Source organism: Moschus berezovskii, chromosome 22 (genome assembly GCF_049115385.1).
Source record: "Moschus berezovskii isolate FMDL1 chromosome 22, NW_MosBer_1.0, whole genome shotgun sequence".
Lineage (NCBI taxonomy): Eukaryota > Metazoa > Chordata > Mammalia > Artiodactyla > Moschidae > Moschus > Moschus berezovskii.
This window is the reverse complement of record NC_142481.1, coordinates 17,583,294-17,606,704: the sequence shown is the minus strand read 5'-3', so window position 1 is coordinate 17,606,704 and position 23,411 is coordinate 17,583,294. Positions and strand designations below refer to the sequence as shown.

Below are 23,411 nucleotides of genomic sequence, written 5' to 3'. Positions count from 1 at the left end.
TGGGAGAGTGTGGTGAGTGAGGTGGCTACAATTTACACACCCAGAGACTCACTCCCCAAATGGCCTCATTCCAGCCCTTCCTTCCTGCCTGTGAGGAGCACAAGGCTTTAGCCAGGCCACCTGGGTTTGAACTGGTGTACCCCCACCCCCACCCCACGGTAACCAGATAAGAAGTCTAGCCTCAGTTTCCTCACCTGTGGCGTGGGGATTATGAATGAGCTAACAGAGCAGGACGTGGGCCAGGGAGAGGTCAGTTGCCCTTAAATGCGGGCCCGTGTCTGTTTCGGCCCACACACACTCAGAGTGAGGTGTGGGTGAGCCCAGGGCAGCAGGACGCGTGGGGCACCGAAGGCACAGGAGGCCAGGTCTCCTGGACCCAAAGGGCTGACTTTATTTCACCAGCAACATCTTGTTTATCCTCCGGCTCTGGGAAAAGCGGAATTGTTTGAGCAGACACCCCAGCACAGCCAAGACCATGCCCACGAGTATCATCATGTTCAGTCCCTCAAGGACAGAGTTGGCTTTTTCTTTCCGGGTCGCCTCTGCCTCTGCTTGTTGTTTGGACTTTTCTGGGCTCAGGAACTTCAGTGGATCCACGCTGACCTTCGAGTTGAATTGAGCCATGAGCTCTTGATGCACGAAGCACCTGTAAATGGCCGGCTGGAAGACCTGCAGCCAGCTGCCGCCATTGGAGGTGTCCATGATGGTGCTGATGCTCTTGCTGGAGAGCTGGTCCTTCCATGTCAGGGAGAGGTCGTTGGCTTCCCAGAATACAGGCCTGCGAAGGATGACAAGCTCAGTTACAAAACCCCAGAGATGGAGAGGGCAGACCGATGTCTGAAAGGAGGTAGAGATGGCAGCACCCTTCTCCCCAGGAACAGCAAACAGAGCATCCCCCTCCAAGGAGAGCTATGCAGCAAAGAACAAGGGGAAGGTAGGGGCAGGATGGCTGGGAGCTCTCAGAGCCCACTTAACCAAATGCCAGGACCACTTAACCAAAGGCCTCTACCTCTGTTTCTTCATCTGAGACCTGAGAGTGTCATGACTGCAGTGACCTCAGAGGGTTATTTGGAGGAATTACCAAGACACTCCCTAACTGTGTGTGCACCTCTTTACCTGCCTGACCCTATTTCCTCTGCTCTCCCTCACTCACTCTGCCCCAGCCACACCTCCTAGAGGTTGGCTGGGCACAGTCCTGCCTCGGGATATTTGCACTCAGCTTGGACTGCTCCCCCTCAATGCACGCAGCTCTCTCACCTCCTCTCAGTCTTGGCTGAATGGCACCTTCTCAGGAACACTTTCTCTGCTCTCCTTGTTTAAGATTTTCACCTCCCTCACTCCCACTCTCCCTCCTTTATTGCCAACTAAAATGCTGGGTTCTCAACATTGTAAAAGCGATTATATGCCAATTAAAAAAAAAAAAGAAATACTGTGTGTTTCATTCATGTCATTGGTTTATCGCTGCATGAGAGCAAGTATCTTTTTTGGTTTTGTTCTTCATTGCCACCCTGGTGCCTAGAGTTTAGATGCTTGGTTTATAAATGCTCAGTGAAAAACAAGATCAGTGAACACATGAATCAGGGATATAACACACCCATCGTGGCTGGGAAAAAGGGACAAGCAACAGACAATAATGACAAAGTGAAAGATCATAAAAGCAATAGTAACACCTGTTAGTGTGTGGGACCCTGTCGTAAACGTCTTTACTGGCATTTGCTCCCTCAGGGATCACAATGACCCCGAGGCCAGGTCCCACAAGACCTCTGTACTCCCCAAATTCATGTCCTAACTGGAACCTCAGAATGTGACTTTATTTGAAAATAGAGTTTTTGCAGTTGTAATTAGTTCAGGTGATGTCAGATGGGAGTTGTGAAAGAGAAAGTCGCTCAGTTGTGTCCAACTCTGCGACTCCATGGACTGTAGCCTGCCAGGCGCCTCTGTCCATGGAATTCTCCAGGCCCCACTGGAGTGGGTATCCATTCCCTTCTCCGGGGGATCTTTCCCAGCAAGGTCTCCTGCATTGCAAGCAGATTCTCTGCCATTTGAGCCACCAAGATGGGAGTCAGGTGGGCCTTAAATCCACCAATATAACCTGTATCCATGTAAGAGAAGAGACAGACACAAGACACATGGGGAGAACACCAGGTGGTGACAGAGGCAGAGGCTGGAGGGATGCAGTCACAAGGGATGCAGGCCAAGAATTGTGGCCACCACCAGAAGCCGGAAAGAGGCGAGAAAGGATCCTATCCAGCCTCTCAGAGGGTACGTGGCCCTGCTGACACCTTGATCTGTCTGCAGAACTGGAAGAGAAGAATTCCCTGTTGGTTGAAGCCACCTGATTGGTGGCGTTTTGTTACAGTGGTCGTAGCAAATGAATACAGCCCATATTCTACAGATGGGGAAACTGAGGCCCAGAGAGGCCACAGGCTAAAGTCACACAGCAGGAAAGTGTCAGAGGCCGAGACAGTAACGTCACATGAAATGCCCTTCCCCTGGAGATATAGCAATTGTTGAAGCCTCAGTGACCTCTCTTTTCAAGTTACCTGTGATGGGCACTCAGGTGCCCCTTATTTGGCAAATGACATGGAATAGGTGCGGATCTAGATGGAACATGCACGTTCACATTTCTGAACTGTGGGCTTTTTTTTTTTTAAGGAAGCAGGTGTTACTTTTTACTTCAAGGAGGAGGAAGAAAGGAGAAAGGGAGACAAAAAGATATGAAACAGAGAAAAAGAGAAAGAAAAAGCTGGCATAAAACTCAGCATTAAGAAAACTAAGATCACGGCATCTGGTCCCATCACTTCATGGCAAATAGACGGGGAAAAAGTGGAAGCAGTGACAGATTTTATTTTCTTGAGCTCCAAATCACTGAGGGCAGTGACTGCAGCCATGGAATTAAAAGATACTTGCTCCTTGGAAGAAAAGCTATGACAAACCTAGACAGAATATTAAAAAAGAGACATGACTTTGCCAACAAAGGTCTGTACAATCAAAGCTAGGGTTTTTCCAGTAGTCATGCATCGGATGTGAGAGTTGGACCACAAGCAAGGCTGCTGCTGCTGCTGCTGCTGCTAAGTCGCTTCAGTCGTGTCTGACTCTGTGCAACCCCATAGAGGGCAGCCCACCAGGCTCCCCCATCCCTGGGATTTTCCAGGCGAGAACACTGGAGTGGGTTGCCAGTTTCTTCTCCAATTCATGAAAGTGAAAAGTGACAGTGAAGTTGCTCAGTCGTGTCCAACTCTTAGTGACCCCATGGACTGCAGCCCACCAGGCTCCTCTGTACATGGGATTTTCCAGGCAAGAGTACTGGAGTGGGGTGCCACTGCCTTCTCTGAAAATAAGGCTGAGCACTGAAGAACTGATGCTTTTGAACTGTGGTGCTGGAGAAGACTCTTGGGGGTTCTTTGGACAGCAAGGAGATCAAACCAGTCAACCCTAAAGGAAATCAACCCTGAATATTCATTGAAAAGACTGATGCTGAAGCTGAAGCTCCGATACTTTGGCCACCTGATTCAAAGAGCCAACTCACTGGAAAAGACTCTGATCCTGGGAAAGATTGAAGGCAGGAGGAGAAGGGCTGACAGAGGATGAGATGGTTGGATGGCATCACCGACTCAATGAACATGAGCTTGAGCAAGCTCCGGGAGACGGTGAAGGACAGGGACACCTGGCATGCTGCAGTCCATGGGGTCACAAAGAGTCGGACATAACTTAGTGACTGAACAATAACAAGAACAGAAGTCACAGCTGGGATGACCAAGGGAAAGAAAACCAGATGGAGGCAATGAAGCCAGGTTCCACAGAGCTGGTAGCTGCAGAGGTACCACAGAGCTGGTAGCTCAAGAGGTTGCTCAGGCTCCCAACTTGCAAGGAAAGGGTTGCCACTGGCCAGTGGGGGAGAAGGGCAAGGGGATCCCCATGGCCAAGTATATGTCATAAGGTCTGTGCTGCCACCTCTCACCATGGATTCCCCCAGGCATTCCTCTGAGCTGTAGTTTCCTCATCTATGAATGAGCCTTCTTGGAGTTCACAGCTCCTTGGGTGAGGGAAGAAGAATGGCAGAGGATGTGGTTTAAGAAGAACGTTTGCCTAGGAACCAGCCTATAGGGCAAGCGCTGCACTGAGTGGTTGCAGTTCTTATGGTTGGGGTAGTGGCAGTTAGTCGCTCAGTCATGTCCAACTTTGCTACCCCATGGACTGTAGCCCGCCAGGCTCCTCTGTCTATGGAATTCTCCAGGCAAGAATACTGGAGTGGGTAGCCATTCCCTTCTCCAGGGTATCTTCCCCACCCAGGGATCAAACCCAGGTCTCCTGCACTGCATGCTGATATTTTACCATCTGAGCCACCAGGGAAGCAGGTGGGCAGGGAAAAACGTGAAGAGGGAAAGATTTCCCAGGGGGTCCAGGCAGGAACCCTTAAGAAGGAATGGCTACCCACTCCAGTATCCTTGCCTGGGAAATCCCATGAACAGAGGAGCCTGGTGGGCTACAGTCCATGAAATTGCAAAGAGTGGAACATGACTTAGTGACTCAACCACTACCACCAGGCAGGAAGACAGAACAAGAATGGGAGCTCCCAGGGACACAGGTCATGATAGGCATCCATCCTCTCATCCCAGGCTTGATGATCATTCCACATGAGTTTGAGGACTCAAGAGTTTCACAGCTTCCTGAACTACCTGCCTCACAGTTCCATCACTTGCCTGAGCTTCTCCCATTCCAACCCTGACCACCCTGGTCCGACTCCCCGCCTGGACTAGGGGCTTCCTAAGGACCAGATGAGCAGCTACCTGATGACCACCACGTCCACAGCACCACCCAGCACAGGACTGGGCCTAGAGTCAGCCAAGTGCTCCCTGGGTACTAGCTGTCCTTGTTCTATCTGTGTGTGGCTCAGTGGACACCAAGAGGAATATCCAAAGAAGCCCAAGGAGAGAGACTGTGGCGCTGATTAGTGACATAGAATCCCTCCCTCTCTGCACAGATTAACCACAAAGGCTCCCAGATGGGGAGAGCCTGGCAAAGGGCCAAGGGCAGGGCTGGTACCCGATTCCATCACCTGTAGATAGATCCTAAGGGGCAGGTGAGCCTTGCAGATCCTGCCTTGTTTCTAAGCTGGAAGTTGTCAAAAATGACATATTCCACATCTGTGAGTGTACACGGGATGTGGCAGGTTTCCACCTGCATCTCAGGCCTCAAGCGGCTGGACCACAGCTTCTTATCTCCCAGATAGAGCCAGCAGGGCATCGGGTTTTCCAAGGACTTTTGGATGTAGCAGTACCCCAGGCGTTTGCGTTCACCTGGCACCCCACAGCGGTTACAGTCCTGCCAGGGCTCCCAGTGGGTGAAGACGAGCTCCTTGCTACTCAAACTCAGGCTCTCATTCTGCAGGGTCTTTTGGTCCAGATCTTTGTGTGTAATACGTAGGGTGAGGACATCTTGGAAGTCAATTTCATACCGCATCACTTTCTTGCCATCCTTGTCGTTGCAGTTATAAATGCCTGTATGGTAGGGTAGTGGATTTTTAATGAGAAGGCTGCCATTGAGCATCATTTCCATATTGAGATTAGTAGTGGAACTGCTTCCCCAGGTGCTCTTGAGTGACCTGAAGAATTGCCACTGTGCTCCAGGGGCATTGCAGTGCAGGATGATATCATTGTTTGAAAGCAGAGCCAGTTGACAATGTTTGTGATTAGGACAGCTGATAGAAAAGGGCGACTCCTGGACCGGGAGAGCAAAGCAGAGCAACAGCCATAGGGTAGTCAGCATGGTGGACCGGAACTGTGAGAGTGGGCCAGGCCCCACCCAGGACTTTGTGAGGTCATCCATGAACCTCAGGCCTCAGCCCTGATAGCAGGAAGAACGGTAATCCACCCCCATGGGGTGTGACGTCACAATTCCCACATCTGTTCTGTGACAAGTTAGCAATCCTATTTCATTTCTCTCCCAAGCCTTCCACTCTGCTGGAGTAGAAGGACACAACTTGTCTATTCAGGATTTTCTCTATCACCTCCCTATTTTGGTGTTAAAGTGACACATGTGAACATTCAACATATTTTTTTCTGAACATGTACTTTGTTTGGGGACCTCCCTGGTGGCTCAGGTGGTAAACAATTCGCCTGTAATGCAAGAGAACTGGGCTCAATCTCTGGGTTGGGAAGATCCCCTGGGGAAGGGATTGGCAACCCACTCCAGTATTCTAGCCTGGAAAATCTCATGGACAGAGGAGCCTGGCGGGCTACAGTCCATGGGGTTGCAAAGAGTTGGACATGACTGGGCAGCTAAGCACACATGCATGCTACTATGTTCCGGGCACACTTGCGAGTTCTGAGAATGGAGAGGTGAATAAATCCTCTCTGGTTCCCTTCTGACCTCCTACCCTTCCCCACCCAACTGCTCCAGCCATGCTGTCCCCTGACTGTCCCCTGAATATATCAGGCAAGCAAAGAACTCCTGCCTTAGGATCTTTGCACATGCTGCAAAGATATCTGCAAGACTCATTTTAAGCAAATATATTTTTTTCTTGGTGGCCCCTGTCCCAGATTCTTTCCTAAACTCCTCAGCCAAAAATAAATAAATAAATATTGAAAATCAAAATCACCAATAGAAACACAAAAATGCCAAAAACATGGCACCAAATAGACCATGAAGAGGACCATACTTGCTAACACAGTATGGGAGCTGAAACCAGAAGGCAGAGTGTCACCTTGTGTGGCCTTGGCTGGGAATATGCATTGTTGGGTGACTCAATTTTCTTGCCACTCTGTGCATGTCTACAAATGAATATGACTGTGCGTACCAACTTGGGGGTTACAAATAAATTCTAGTGAGTAGGTGAATTCACAAGTGTGGAATCCTTGAATGATGATGATCAGTCCAGTTCAGTCACTCTGTCAAGTCTGACTCTTTGAAACCCCATGGACAACAGCACACCAGGCTTCCCTGTCCATTACCAACTCCTGGAGCTTGCTCAAACTCATGTCCATCGAGTCAGTGATGCCCACCAAATATCTTGTCCTCTGTTGTCCCCTTCTCCTGACTTCAATCTTTCCCCAAATCAGGGTCTTTTCTAGTGAGTCAGCTCTTCGCATTAGGTGGCCAAAGTATTGGAGCTTCAGCTTCAGCATCAGTCCTTCCAATGAATATTCAAGAGTGATTTCCTTGCAGTCCAAGGGACTCTAGAGAGTCTTCTCCAACACCACAGCTCAAAAGCATCAATGCTTTGGCGCTCAGCCTTCCTTATGGTCCAACTGTCACATCCATACACGACTACTAGAAAAACCATATCTTTGACTAGATGAATCTTTGTTGGCAAAGTAATGTCTCTGCTTTTTAATATGCTGTCTAGGTTGGTCAGAGCTTTTCTTCCAAGGAGCAAGCATCTTTTAATTTCATGGCTGCAGTCACCATCTGCAGTGAGTTTGGAGCCCAGGAAAATAAAGTCTGTCACTGTTTCCATTGTTTCCTCATCTATTTGCCATGAAGTGATTGAACTGGATGCCATGATCTTAGTTTTTTGAATGCTGAGTTTTAAGCCAGTTTTTTCACTCTCTTCTTTCACTTTTGTCAAGAGGCTCTTTGGTTCTTTGCTTTCTGCCATAAGGGTGGTGTCATCTGCATATCTGAGGTTATTGATATTTCTCCCAGCAATCTTGATTCCAGCTTGTGCTTCATCCAGCCCAGCATTTTGCATGATGCACTCTGAATGTAAGTTAAATAAACAGGGTGACAATATACAGCCTTGATGTACTCCTTTCCCAGTTTGGAACCAGTCCATTGTTCCATTTCCGGTTCTAACTGTTGCTTCTTGATCTGCATATAGGTTTCTCAGGAGGCAGGTAAGGTGGTCTGGTGTCTCATTTATTTAAGAATTTTTCACAGTTTGTTGTGATCCACACAGCAAAAGCTTTAGTGTAGTCAATGAAGCAGATATTTTTCTGGAATTCTCTTGCTTTTTCTTTGATCCAACGGATGTTGGCAATTTGGTCTCTGGTTCCTCTGCTTTTTCTAAATCCAGCTTGTACATTTGGAAGTTCTCAGTTCACATACTGTTGAAGCCTGGTTTGGAGAATTTTGAGCATTACTTTGCTAGCATGTGAGATGAATGCAATTGTGTGGTAGTTTGAACATTCTTTGGCATTGCCCTTCTTTGGGATTGGAATGAAAACTGGCCTTTTCCAGTCCTGTGGCCACTGCCAAGTTTTCCATATTTACGGGCATATTGAGTGCAGCACTTTTACAGCATCATCTTTCAGGATTTGAAATAACTCAACTGGAATTCCATCACCTCCACTAGCTTTGTTCATAATGATGCTTCCTAAGGCCCACTTGACTTCGTATTCCAGGATGTCTGGCTCTAGGTGAGTGACCACACCATCATGGTTATCTGGGACATTAAGTTCTCTTTAGTATAGTTCTTCTGTGTATTCTTGCCACCTCTTCTTAATATCTTCTGCTTCTGTTAGGTTCATACAATTTCTGTCCTTTATTGGACCCATCTTTGCATGAAATGTTCCCTTGGTATCTCTAATTTTCTTGAAGAGATCTCTATCTTTCCCATCCTACTGTTTTCCTCTATTTCTTTGCATTGTTCCCTTAGGAAGCCTTTCTTATCTCTCCTTGCTATTCTTTAGAAGTCTGTATTCAGATGGGTATGTCTTTCCTTGTCTCTTTTGTCTTTTGCTTCTTTTCTTTTCTCGTCTATTTGTAAGGCCTCCTAAGACAACCATTGTGCCTTTTTGAGTTTCTTTTTCTTGGGGATGGTTTTGATCATTGTCTCCTGTACAATGTGACAAACTTCCGTGCACAGTTCTTTAGGCACTCTATTAGGTCTAATCCCCTGAATTTTTGATACTTCCACTGTATAATCATAAGGGACTTGATTTAGGTCCTAGCTTAATGGCTTAGTGGTTTTTCCTGCTTTCTTCAATTTCAGTCTGAATTTTGCAATAAGGAGTTCATGATCTGAGCCACAGTCAGCTCCTGGTCTTGGTTTTGCTGACTGTATACAGGTTCTCCATCTTTGATTTCAAAGAATATAATCAATCTGATTTCGGTATTGAACATCTGGTGATGTCCATGTGTAGAGTTGTCTCTTATGTTGTTGGAAGAGGGTGTTTGCTATGACCAAAGCGTTCTCTTGGCAAAACTCTGTTAGCCTTTGCCCTGCTTCATTTTGTGCTCCAAGGTCAAACTTGCCTGTCACTCCAGGTATCTCTTGACTTCCTACTTTTGCATTCCAGTCCCTATGATGAAAAGGACACCTTTTTTGGGTATTAGTTCTGGAAGGTCTTGTAGGTCTTTATAGAACCATTCAACTTCAGCTTCTTTGGCATTGGTGGTTGGGGCATAGACTTGGATTACTGTGATATTGAATGGTTTGCCTTGAAAACAGAGATCATTCTGTCGTTTTTGAGATTGCATCCAAGTACTGCATTTTGGACTCTTTTGTTGACTATGAGGGCTACTCCATTTCTTCTAAGGAATTCTTGCTCACAGTAGTAGATATAATGGTCATCTGAATTAAATTTGCCCATTCTAGTCCATTTTAGTTCACTGATTTCTAAAATATCAGTGTTCACTCTTGCCATCTACTGTTTGACCACTTCTAATTTACCTTGCTTCATGGACTTAATATTCCAGGGTCCTATGCAATACTGTTCTTACAGCATCAGATTTTACTTTTCACCACTAGACACATCCACAAGTAGGCATTGTTCCTGCTTTGGCTCAGCCCCTTCATTCCTTCTGGAGCTATTTCTCTGCTCTTTTCCAGTAGTATATGGGGCACCTACTGACCTGGAGAGTTCATCTTTTAGTGTCATATCTTTTTGCCTTTTCATAGTGTTCATGGGATTCTCAAGGCAAGAATGCTGAAGTGGTTTGCCATTCCCTTCTCCAGCGGACCACATTTTGTCAGAACTCTCCACCATAACCCGTCCATCTTGGGTGGCCCTATATGGCATGGCTCATAGTTTCATTGAGTTAGACAAACAAAACCTTGTACATAGCAGGACTGAGGGAAAGGAGCAGTGACCCCCACAAGATACTGAGCCAGACCTGCCGTTGGGTGTTTGGGTGTCTCTTGCTGAGGCATGGGTCAGCAGTGACTGCCGCGGGGACAGGGGTGCTGGCTGCAGCAGACCTGGGACGCATGGCGTGTGATGTAAGTCCTCTTGGAGGAGGTCGCCATCAGTGCCACCGCAGAGCCACTGAGCAGACCACCCACAAACCAGAGAACATTTATATCAAAGAAGTTCTCACACTGTTGCAAAAGTTCTAGGTTCCACAACATATTTCCCAACCTGGGGATCTGGCAAAAGGACTCAGAACCCCCAGGGAAACAGACCCTTGGAGCACACAACAAAACCTTGTGTGCACCAGGACCCAGGAGAAAGGAGCAGTGACCCCAAAAGAGACTGAGCCAGACTTGCCTGTGAATGTCCAGGAGTCTCTGGCGGAGGTGTGGGTTGACAGTGGCCTGCCGCAGGGTCAGGGACAGTGACTACAACAGTCCTGGGAGCTGTGGCATGCTGTCATAAATCCTTTGGAAGAAGGTCGCTATTACTGCCATCACCCCTACCATAGTTTGGCCAGAGAAGGGAACACAGTCCCACCCATCAGCAGAAAACAGGATTAAACATTTACTGAGCATGGCCCTGCCCACCAGAGCAAGAGCCAGTTTTACCCACAGCCAGTCCCTCCCATCCCATAGGGTCGAAAAGAGTCAGACAGGACTGAGCAACTTTCACTCAGGAAGCTTTCACAAGCCTCTTATCCTCATCCATCAGAGGGCAGACAGAATGAAAACCGAAGTCACAGAAAACTAACTAAACAATGCTGTATGTAAATACCAAATATATTTTTATATACAACAAGCAATTAGAAAATGAAATTTAAAAGATGCAACTTGCATGAACAAATCAAATACAAGGAACAGATATAATAAAATATATGTAAGACCTCTACATTAATAACTACTCGCTATTGGAAGAAATAAAAGAAAGCCTAATAATGGAAGTGTTTACAATGTTCATGGATTGGAAGACTAAATATTGTAATATATTGATTCTATCTTTAGATTCAATGATGTGCCAATTTAAAAAAAACAATAAGACTTCTTGTGGATGGAAACTACATGCTGATTTCAATTTTGTTTTTTAATAAAAAGTAAAGAATAACCAAGACAATCTTGAAGAACAAAGCTGAAAAATCTGTCCTATCAACATTGTGGCTTATTATAAAGGTATACTAATTAAGTTACTGCAGTGTTGGTGCAAGGCTGGATAGATAAATTGTATCAGTCAGAGTCTAGTGAGGAGATAGAAATCACAGTAAAGTCTATGTTGACATGAGCATGGGCCAGAATGTCTTGGTTTCTAGGTTCCGTATTTGGTCTACCCATGAATAACAGGTGCCTACGAGGGCAGGGATTAGGTCTTTGTTGGTCACCACTGTGTCCCCAACATCACCTGCTTAGGATGTGGCTCAGAAGCCACAGTTGGGGATTCTTGCTGAATGAACATCTGAACAAGCCAGTAAAGAGATCCCTTCCTGCACAGACTGACCTTGAAGGCTTATGGGCTGGAAGATAGACCCTGCTTTTCTATTGGAATGTAACCCCTGGCCCACGTGAACACAGGAAACAAAGCCTGGGTGAGGGTCAAAGGCAGGGCTAATGCCTGGGTCCAGTCACCTGTAGATGGAGGCCAAGGGGCAGGTGAGCTGCATGTTGTTGGTTGACTGGCCCAACTTGGAAATGTCAAAGGTGAAGAACGGCTGGAGGATCTCCTTGTTCTGGTTGCAGGGTACAAGGCAGGCTTCCACCTGCATCTCGGGCTGCAAGCGGCTGGACCACAGCCTCATATCTCCCAGATAGAGCCAGCAGGGCATTGGGTTTTCCAGGGACTCTTGGATGTAGCAGTACCCCAGGCGTTTACGTTCACCTGGCACCCCACAGCGGTTACAGTCCTGCCAGGGCTCCCAGTGGGTGAAGATGATCTCCTCTCTACCCAGACTCAGGCTTTGATTCTGCAGAGGGTTTTGGCCTAGTCCTTTGTGGGTAATATGTAGCATGGTGATATCTTGGAAATCTATCTCATATTCTACCACAAGGGCTGTGTTATTGTCCTCACAGCGATAGAGGCCTGTCTGGGAGGGTTGAGGTTTGTTCAATTGGAGGCTGCCCCCAGGCAGTTTCTTTATGTTAGGCAGTGAGGAGACCAAAAACGGATCTTCCCCCTGAAAGGAAGAAAAGTACCAGTACGCCTTGAGATGGTCACACTGCAGGACAACATCATTGCCCGAGAGCAAGGCCTGCTGGCAGAGACTCTTATAGGCACAGGTGACTAATACCTGGGCACACGAAGGAGGGAGAAACAGGCTAAGCAGCCACAAGATGGTCAGCATGGCTACCTACATACAGACTACAGAAGGAAGCTGAGAACCACGGGGGCATTGTGAAGTCACCCACAGAACTCAGGCATCATTCCTGGGCAGTGGAATGGACCCTGATCCACTGTACTTCCAGGACTCCAATTCAGTTCACATCATCAAATAATACCTTAGAGTCAAAAACCTCAAATGGCCACAAGAACTGGGCAGGAAACATGAGAGAACCTATGTCAGAACAAGTGAACTAAAAAGTCAAATTATTTATCCTTCACCTATTCACTTAACAGACAATGATGGAATGGGTCAAAATGCATTACTGAGAAATCACTGGTTTCCTATTTTGTAAATTGGGAGGGTTCCTTAATTAGCACCAAATCAGTTCCTTGAGGGGCTTCCCTGGTGGCTCAGCAGTAAAGAATCTGCCTGAAATGCAGGAGACGTGGGTTTGATCCCTGGGTGGGGAAGATCCCCTGAAGGAGGACATGGCAACCCATTCCAGGATTCTTACCTGAAGAATCCCATGGACAGAGGAGCCTGGTGGGCTACAGTCCAAGGGGTTGCAGGTGCAAAGAGTCGGACATGGCTGAAGTGACTGAGCATGCACCCACAGCTCCTTGAGGGTGGGGAACTTCCCAAATCTTGGTTCACTATGGCTTGTGTCTTCACTCGCCAGGAGTTATCCCCTTCTCCATGATCCTCCTCGGGTACATCTCAAGTGGCGCTGGAAGACGTGCCCTCCTTGGAACACGAGTTTCTCAGCCTATTTTCTGTGTCCCAAAGTGTGGGACCTAAGAATTCTTATAAGCCTCCAGTCAACTCCATGTGTTCTGTTCAGGATGTTCCTCATCTCTCTCTCATTGCATGTGCCTTAGACTCTATCAGGCATCCAGCGAAAGCCAGATTCTAACCCATTTTGTCTACCTCAGACTATCCTACATGTTTCCTGGGAGTACCTTAATTTATTTACAGATATTAACAATGGTTGAAAGTGAAAAGTGAAAGCTAAAGTCGCTCAATTGTGTCCAACTCTTTGCGACCCCATGGACTATACAGTCGATGGAATTCTCCAGGCCAGGATACTGGAGTGAGTAGCCTTTCCCTTCTCCAGGGGATCTTCCCAACCTAGGGATCGAACCCAGGTTTCCTGCATTGCAGGTGGATTCTTTACCAGCTGAGCCACAACAGAAGCTCAAGAACACTGGAGTGGGTAGCCTATCCCTTCTCCTGTGGATCTTTCTGACCCAGGAATCGAACTGGGGTCTCCTGTATTGCAGGCAGATTCTTTACCAACTGAGCTATGAGGGAAGCCCAACACAACAATGGTTAATAATGATTTAATTGGTACTAAAACGACGAGTTGACTCACTGGAAAAGACTCTGATGCTAGGAAAGGTTGGGGGAGGAAGGAGAAGGGAACGACAGAGAATGAGATGGCTGGATGGCATCACTGACTCTGTGGACATGAGTTTGAGTGAACTCCGGGAGTTGGTGATGGACAGGGAGGCCTGGCGTGCTGTGATTCATGGGGTCGCGGAGAGTCGGACACGACTGAGCGACTGAACTGAACTGAATCCTTGATTTTATCTTTGACAAAAGCCAGAGGTCTTCCCAATATGGGGCCAACTTTGGTCAACATTCACTCCTAGTGTCCTGCATTTCAACTGCTTCCCCTAAAGCTGCATGTGTCAGTAAGTATGTTATCTGTTTCCCAAAGTATCTCTCCATCCTTCTGGTTTCAAATAAGCTTTCCTGTTCCCTTTGCTTAGTATTTAAGCCAACGACATGTGTTTTTATTTTTTATTACATCAGCACCCCACTCTTGATTCTAATTTCTGTTATCACTCCAGACAGGCTATTTGCTATTATAATAAGCTTCACCCAAATCTCAATGACTTACAATCACACAAGTTTACTTCTCATTTGTGCTCCATGTCCCTTGTGAGCTGACATTATAATCACTCAGGCACACAGGATGATTGAGCAACAGCCATTGCAAACATTTCCAGTTTTATGCCAGAGGAGGAAGAAAGATAGCTCTGTATTATTTCATATCCATAATTAAAAGCTCTAGCCTTCAGTGACACATGTCATTTGCTCACAGACCATTGGCCAGAAATGATTACATGGCATCAGCATTTCCCAACACAGGAAATGAAATTCTGCTATGTCCAGGAAGTGAAGTGAAGTGAAGTTGCTCAGTCGTGTCCGACTCTTTGCAACCCCAGGGACTGTAGCCTACCAGGCTCCTCTGTCCATGGAATTTTCCAGGCAAGAATACTGGAGTGGGTTGCCATTTTAGTAAATGGCCATCAGTAATATCTTCTACAAGGAGTGTTATTTTATGTGCTATGCTGTGCTAAGTTGCTTCAGTTGTGTCTGACTCTTTGTGACCCTAGGGACTGTAGCCTGCCAGGATCCTCTGTCCATGGGATTCTCCAGGCAAGAATACTGGAGTAGGGTGCCAATCATAAAGTTAATGTCGTTGTTGTTCAGTCACGAAGTTGTGTCCAACTCTTTGTGACCCCATGAATTGCAGCATACCAGGCATCCCTGTTCTTCACTATCTCCTGGAGTTTGTTCAAACTCATGTCCATTGAGTTGGTGATGCTATCCAACCATCTCATCCTCTGTCATCCCCATCTCCTCCTGCCCTCAATCTTTCCCAGCATCAAGGTCTTTTCCAATGAGTCGGCTCTTTGCATCAGGTGGTCAAACTACTGGAGCTTTAGCATCAGTCCTTCCAGTGAATATTCAGGGTTGATTTATTTAAGATTAACTGGTTTGATCCCCTTGCAGTCCAAGGGACTCTCAAGAGTCTTCTCCAACACCACAGTTCAAAAGCGTCAATTCTTCAGCGCTCAGCTTTCTTTATAGTCCAACTCTCACATCCATGCATGACTACTGGAAAAACTCTAGCTTTGACTAGATGGACCTTTGTTGGCAAGGTGATGTATCCACTTTCTAATATGCTGTCTAGGTTTGTCATAGCTTTCCTTCCAAGGAGCGAGAGTTTTTTCATTCCATAAAGTTAATGCCATTCCCCAAATCCTCCTGTCAGGTCTTTCCTCAAGTTCTGTTGGCTAGAATCAGGTCCCATGTGCAGATCCAACTCTTGTCTCTGAAAGGAAGGAAAATTTCTATGATTGGCTTAAGACCATGAGGATTTGTTCTCCAGGACTGGCAAAGTGTAACCTTTAGAATTTTCCATCACAAACTGTGCTTGTTATAAAGCTTTCAAGAGATTATTGATGTCAAATTCTTGGAACAGCTGGGTTTGGATTACTTAGATCGTGGTTAATCAGTGGGAATGGGGCCAAATGGTTTCAGTCCCAGGCTCTGGGATCAGCCTTTCATTTCTTGATGCATCTTTTATTAGAATAATCCATGCTCAGCAACTTCACCTTCTTGTGCCTGGCATATCCATTTATTCCATAAATAAGTACTGCTTACTCATCTTGCACCAGGCACTAAGGATTCAGGCTAAGTCCTGGCCTCTTGGAGCTTACATTCTAGTGAAGAAGGTATCAACTGGGATAAGTTCAGATATGCTGTGTAACAGAAGAATTCTGGGATCTCAGTAGCTTAACACATTTTTTTTTTTTTTTTTGCTCATCTTATATGTCCAGTGTGGGTTGGTGGAGAATTCTACTGCACACAGTTGCTTCAAATACCAGGGCCAATGGAGGCTGCACCATCTGCAGCATCATCAGCTGCTACAGAATGAGAAGTGAGGAAAGTGAGTTACACACTGGCACTTAAACACTTTGACCTAGGAGGATCTACATTACTTCTGTCTGCAGGCCATTATGAATGAATCACATAGCTCCACCTAACTGTAGGGGGGTTGAGAAATGTAGGGGACCATGTGGAATATTTGCTGAGCAGTGTTATCTTTACCTTGGGGAAAAATAGATGGCAACAAGTAAATGACCAATACAACATCAGGCCATGGTAAGTCAACATCGCGATTATCTGGGTCATGAAGATCTTTTTTGTATAGTTCTGTGTATTCTTGCTCAGATCATGAACTCCTTATTGCCAAATTCAGACTTAAATTGAAGAAAGTAGGGAAAACCACTAGACCATTCGGGTATGACCTAAATCAAATCTCTTATGATTATACAGCGGAAGTGGGAAATAGATTTAAGGGACTAGATCTGATAGAGTACCTGATGAACTATGGATGGAGATTCATGACAGTGTACAGAAGACTGGGATCAAGACCATCCCCAAGAAAAAGAAATGCAAAAAAGTAAAATGGCTGTCTGAGGAGGCCTTACAAATAGCTGTGAAAAGAAGAGAAGTGAAAAACAAAGGAGAAAAGGAAAGATATACCCATTGAATGCAGAATTCCAAAGAATAGCACGGAGAGATAAGAAAGCCTTCCTCAGTGATCAGTGCAAAGAAATAGAGGAAAACAATAGAATGGAAAGACTAGAGATCTCTTCAAGAAAATTGGGGATACAAAGATAACATTTCATGCAAAGATGGGCTCACTAAAGGACAGAAATGGTATAGACCTAAGAGAAGCAGAAGATATTAAGAAGAGGTGGCAAGAATACATAGAGAACTGTACAAAAAAAGATCTTCATGACCCAGATGATCACAATGGTGTGATCCCTCACCTAGAGCCAGACATCCTGGAATGTGAAGTCAAGTGGGCCTTAGGAAGCATCATTATGAACAAAGCTAGTGGAGGTGATGGAATTCCAGTTGAGCTATTTCAAATCCTGAAAGATGATGCTGTGAAAGTGCTTCACGCAATATGCCAGCAAATTTGGAAAACCTGGCAGTGGCCACAGGACTGGAAAAGGTCAGTTTTCATTCCAATCCCGAAGAAAGGCAATGCCAAAGAATGTTCAAACTACCGCACAATTGCACTCCACATGCTAGCAAAGTAATGCTCAAAATTCTCCAAGCCAGACTTCAACAGTATGTGAACCATGAACTTGCAGATGTTCAAGGTGGATTTCGAAAAGGCAGAGGAACCAGAGATCAAATTGCCAACATCTGCTGGATCATAGAAAAAGTAAGAGAGTTCCAGAAAAACATCTACCTCTGCTTTATTGACTATGACAAAGCCTTTGACTGTGTGGATCACAATAAACTGTGGAAAATTCTTAAAGAGACGGGAATACCAGACCACCTGACCTGCCTCTTGAGAAACCTGTATGCAAGTCAGGAAGCAACAGTTACAACTGGACATGGAACAATAGACTGGTTCCAAATGGGAAAAGGAGTATGTCAAGGTTGTATGTTGTCACCCTGCTTATTTAACTTGTATGCAGAGTACATCATGAGGAACACTGGGCTGGAGGAAGCACAAGCTGGAATCAAGATTGCTGGGAGAAATATCAATAACCTCAGATAAGCAGATGACATCACCCTTATGGCAGAAAGTGAAGAACTAAAGAGCTTCTTGACGAAAGTGAAAGAGGAGAGTGAAAAAGTTGGTTTAAGGCTCAACATTCAGAAAACAAAGATCATGGCATACGGTCCCATCACTTCATGGCAAATAGATGGGGAAAAAGTGGAAACAGTGGCTGACTTTATGTTTTGGGGCTCCAAAATCACTGCAGATGCTGATTGCAGCCATGAAATTAAAAGACACTTACTCTTTGGAAGGAAGGTTATGACTAACCTAGACAGCATTTTAAAAAGCAGAGACATTACTTTTGTCAACAAAGGTCCATCTAGTCAAGGATATGGTTTTTTCAGTAGTCATGTATGGATGTGAGAGTTGGACTATAAAGAAAGCTGAGTGCCGAAGAATTGATGCTTTTGAACTGTGAGGTTGGAGAAGACTCTTGAGAGTCCCTTGGACTGCAAGGAGATCCAACCAGTCCATCCTAAAGGAGATCAGTCCTGAATGTTCAATGGAAGGACTGATGTTGAAGCTGAAACTCCCAATACTTTGGCCACCTGATGTGAAGAACTGACTTATTCGAAAAGACCCTAATGCTGGGAAGGATTGAAGGCAGGAGGAGAAGGGGACAACGGAGATGAGATGGTTGGATGGCATCACCGACTCAGTGGACATGAGTTGGGGTAAACTCTAGGAGTTGGTGATGGACAGGGAGGCCTGGTGTGCTGCAGTCCATGGGGTCATAAAGAGTCATACATGACTGAGCGACTGAACTGAACTCTGGAAGCCAAAGAGAGAAGCCTCAGAGTGAAACCAACTCTGCCAATACCTTGATCTTCGACTTCTAGCCCCAGAACTGAAAAGAATCAAATTTCTGCTGTTTAGGTAATCCAGCCTGTGGCATTTATTACGGCAGCTCTAGTAAACTAATACAGTGACTTAAAACATTTTTTTCTACTTATTTATTTGGCTGCACTGAATTTTTAGTTGTAATATGCAGGATCTTTGATCTTCATTGTGACATGCAGGATCTTTAGTTGAGGCATGCAAACTCTTGGTTGCGGCAATGTGGGATCTAGTTCCCTGATTGGGGATTGAACCTGGGCCCCCTACATTGGGTGTGCAGAGTCTTAGCCACTGGACCACCAGGGAAGTCCCTACCGTGACAATTTTAAATGGGTTGGAGAGAGAAGGGCTCTTTGAAGAAGTGACATTTGAGCAGACCCACGTAAGATGAGCCAGAGGAAACAAAGTCTGGACTAAGCACATAGCATACACAAAGGTCTTGAGGTGGAAACATGTTTGGCATGTGTGAATCCAGTTTAGCCAAAGACCAGGAACACACTTGTGGCTGAAGAAAATTGGATTTGTTGACTAACTTCAGTAAGGGAAGGTGCACACCACAGGAATGGTACAACATTTCAGTAAGAAATTGTGGGAAAAGACTTGTAGAATTTGGGCTTGTTTTATGTGATTTGGGCATGAGTTCAAGGAAGTGGAGATTTTTCTCTGAATTGGGTGTTGTCAGGAAGTGGGAGTAATTCTATCTTATCAAAAGGTAAGAAGAACAGGAAAGGGAGATGTTTGGTCTTCTGTGGCATGGACATCGTTCCTAATTTGTCTGTGTTCAGACATGTTTATGGAGTGATCTTGTTTTTGTCTTGGTTCATCAAAGTCACAGAGAGATTTTGTGTGATGCTGATGTTCTATGAAATTGTTTATGTTCGATGACCTACCTGTGAGTTCCGGGACAGTTTCTAGAAATATCAGCATCCCATTATGAGTGTCAGGTCAGCTGCCAGCTACCAAGGGCCTTTTTTCTTTCTCACAGACTTGTGGAGCTGCAACAAAGTCTCTTCTTGAAATGAAGGCCTGGTCAAATGGCTCTCTCTCTGTGAACCTCAGTTTCCTCATTTTCAAAATAGGGATTTTAATGGCTACACAGGGCTCTTATGAGGGTTTGATGAGATATTGTATATATAAAGTGCTCATTTTGTATATGAGTATGTGTGATTATTGTTTGTTGTTCATTGTTCAGTTACTAAGTCATGTCTGACTCTTTGCGACCCCATGGACTGCAGCATGCCAGGCTTCCCTGTCCTTCACCATCTCCCAGAGTTTGCTCAAACTCATGTCCATTGAGTCGGTGATGCCATCCAACCATCTCATTTCATTGCCCCATTCTCCTGCCCTCAATCTTTTCCAGCATCAGGGTCTTTTCAAATGAGTTGGCTCTTCACATCAGGTGGCCAAACTATTGGAGCTTTAGCATCAGTCCTTCCAGTAAATAATCAGGGTTGATTTCCTTTAGGATTGACTGGTTTGATCTCCTTGCAGTCCAAGGGACTCTCAATAGTCTTCTTCAGTACCACAATTCAAAAACATCAGTTCTTTGGAGCTCAGCTTTATTTATAGTCCAAATCTCACATCTGTACAATGGCTACTGGAAAAATTCTAGCTTTGAGTATATGGACCTTTGTCAGCAAAGTGATGTCTCTGCTTTTTAATATGCTATCTAGGTTTGTTATAGCTTTTCTTCCAAGGAACAAGCATCTTTTAATTTCATGGCTGCAATCACCATCCATAGTGATATTGAAGCCCAAGAAAATAAAATGTCACTGTTTCCACTTTTTCCCCTTCCATTTGTCATGAAGTGATGGGACCAGAATCCATGATCTTAGTTTTATGAATGTTGAGTTTTAAGCCAACTTTTTCACTCTCACAAAGAAGAGCTAAAGGGCTTCATGATGAGGATGAAAGAGGAGAGTGAAAAAGCTGTCATTATTGAGGGACGGGCAATAAGGACCTCCAACTATCAGAGTTTTGTGTTCTGATTGCTGATTACTGCATATCACAGATATGCAGGCATAAAGGCAGGACATCATTGTTTCAAGCTCCATTGGCTAATGTGACTTCCCAGAAATGTAAAGGGAGAGTTGGGTTTTCTCCCCTTTCCCTGCTATTGGGAGCCAGACATTTAAGGACTAGGACATTCAAAAACAACTGATACATACACAATACATGGGGATTTAGAAAGTCATTGTACTAACCCAGGGGAAGATGCAAGCTCAGAAAAGATCAGAGATGACCTTCAACCAGGAATTGTATAACCGGCAAAACTGTCCTTCAACAATGAGGGATAAGTGAAAACATATCCAAATAAGCAAAAGCTTAGAGAGTTTGTTACCATTAGACTTGCTCTGCAAGAAACGCAAAAGAGAGTCCTTTAGTTTGAAATGAAAGGATGCTGGACAGTAACTTGAAATTATATGAAAAAATAAAAGTCTCTGATAGTTATAAATACATAGACAATTATAAAAGCTAACATTTTTATACTAAAATCCAATTTTAGTTTTTCTACATGACTTAAAAAGCATAAGAAATTATTAACCTTTGTTATTGGGAAAACAATGTATAAAGGTGTAATTTGTGACCTTAATAATGGAAAGGAGATGATGGAGATGTATAGGAGCAGCGTTTTTACATTCTATTAAAGTTGTTGTCATTTAGTCGCTCAGTTGTGTCCAACTCTTGCGACTCCATGGACTATAGCCTGCCAGGCTCCTCTGTCCATGGGATTTCCCAGGTAAGAATACTGGAGTGGGTTGCCATTTCCTTCTCCATGGGATATTCCTGATCCAGAGATTGAACTCATGTCTCCTGATTGGCAGGTGGATTCTTTACCACTGAACCACCTAGGAAGCCCACTATTAAGTTAATCAGGTATAAATTCAAACTGAAGTGTTATAACTTTAGGAAGCTGTATGTAAAGTAATCCCATGGTAACCACAAAGGAAACAGCAATGGAATATACACAACAGGAAATGAGAAGGGAATCAAAATATTTCACTACAAAAACATTAACTAAACAAAGCAAGGGAGTAATGGGGCAATGAGGGACTAAAAAGCAATACGGCACAGAGAAAACAAATAGCAAAATGGCAGAAGTCATGACCAAGAGATTTATGCAGGAACATAAGGGTGGTTAAACATAAGAAAATCAACCAATGTAACATATCATGCTCACAGAATGAAGAGGGGAAATCATGTGATTGTCTCAGTTGATAAGGAAAAACAGCTGACAAAATCCAACATTCTTTAATGACAAAAACTCCTGGAAACTAAAAATAGAGGGAAAATTCCTCAACATGATAAAGGGTATTATGAAAATTTAAAAACCCATCATTCACAATGGTTAAAGACTGAATGCATTCCGCCTATGACCAGGAAATACACAAGGATGCCAGCTTTCACCACTGCTATTCAACTTTGTGCTGGAAGTCCCAACCACAGCAATCAAACAAGAAAAAGAAGTAAAAGGCACCCAAATTGGAAAGGAAGGGGTAAAACAATCCCTAATCTCAGATGACATGATTCTACATATAGAAAATCAAAAAGAATCCACTAACGATTGAACTCAGCAAAGTTGCAGGGTACAAGATTAACATTCAAAAATCCATTGTGTTTTTATATACCAGCATTGAACAATACCAAGAGGAAATTTTATTAAATTGTTAATTAACAATTTTATTTTACAATGGCACCTAAAAGAATTAAATATTTAGGAACAAATCTAACCACGTAGGTGAAAGATTTGTATGCTGAAACTACAAAAGATTGCTAACAGAAATTAAAGAATATTTAAATAAATAAAAGAGATTTTGTGTTCATGAATGAATAGAAAGACTTAAAATTGTTAAAATGTCAATAGCGCCCAAAGCAATCTGCAGGTTCAACATGGTGCCTACCAAAATTCCAATAGCCTTTTTCAAAGAAATGGAAGCAAATCTTTTGTATAGAATTGCACTGGACCCTTCACAACCCAAATAATCTTGAAAAAGAATAAAGTTCAAGGACTCACACTTCCAAACTTACTACAAAGCTACAGAAACTAAAACAGTATGGCTCTGGCATAAGTGTAGACATATAGACCAATGAAATAGAATAGAAAACCCAGAAATAAACCCTTATATACATGGTCAGTTGATTTTTGGCAAGGGTGTCAAGATCAATTAGTGGGTAAAGGACAATCTTTTTAACAGTGGTGGGAAAACTGGATAATCACAAAAGAATTAAGTTATACACTTACCTTATGCCATATATAAAAAAATTTTTTTAATTGATCAAAGACCTAACTTAACAGCTCAAACTATTAAACTCTCATTAAAACACTGGCGGAAATATTCGTGAAAATATTCACATTTTCATAGATATGACACCAAAAGCACAAGCAACAAAAGAAAAAAAAATAGATAAACTAAACTTCATCAATTCAGAATTTTTGTGTATCAAAGGACACTAACAAGAAAGTGAAAAGAAAATTGATAGAATAGGAACAAATATTTACAAATTATATATCTGATGAAGGATTAATATTCAGAATATTAAAAAGAACTTCCTGGAACTCCTACAGGGAGTTCCCTGGTGGCTAGTGGTTAGGATTCTGGGCTTTCAGGCCAGGGATCTGAGATACTGCAAGCTGTGTTTTGCATGGCAAAACAAACTCCTACAATTCAACGACAGGAAACCAAACAACACAAGTCAAAAATGGGGAGATGTCTGAAATAGATATTTCTCCACAGAAGACATACAAACAGCCAAGAAGTAGACGAAAAGATGCTCGAGGTCATTCAGTTCAGTTCAGTTCAGTCGC

At 44.3% G+C, this 23,411-nt stretch overlaps 2 protein-coding genes across 2 annotated transcripts; both read right to left on the bottom strand.

Annotated features, from left to right (window-relative positions):
* Nucleotides 1-376: 376 nt before the first annotated feature.
* LOC129546128 (protein FAM187B-like) lies at nucleotides 377-5,829 on the bottom strand. The gene is made up of 2 exons (XM_088830741.1): nucleotides 5,060-5,829; nucleotides 377-778 (listed from the first exon to the last, which is right to left on the bottom strand). Exons 1-2 carry the CDS (start codon nucleotides 5,827-5,829, stop codon nucleotides 391-393), a joined length of 1,158 nt encoding a protein of 385 aa, XP_088686867.1. The 3' UTR covers nucleotides 377-390.
* A 5,862-nt stretch (nucleotides 5,830-11,691) lies between these two features.
* On the bottom strand, nucleotides 11,692-12,408 carry LOC129546127 (protein FAM187B-like). Its single transcript, XM_055410966.1, has one exon. It carries the CDS (start codon nucleotides 12,406-12,408, stop codon nucleotides 11,692-11,694), a length of 717 nt encoding a protein of 238 aa, XP_055266941.1.
* Between the last annotated feature and the right edge of the window lie 11,003 nt (nucleotides 12,409-23,411).

Coding starts and splice junctions, on each gene's coding strand:
- LOC129546127 (XM_055410966.1), bottom strand. CDS start 12,408: ATGCTGACCATCTTGTGGCTGCTTAGCCTGTTTCTCCCTCCTTCGTGT.
- LOC129546128 (XM_088830741.1), bottom strand. CDS start 5,829: ATGGATGACCTCACAAAGTCCTGGGTGGGGCCTGGCCCACTCTCACAG. Junction 779..5,059: donor CCCTTAGGATCTATCTACAG/GTGATGGAATCG, acceptor CATCCTTCGCAG/GCCTGTATTCTGGGAAGCCA.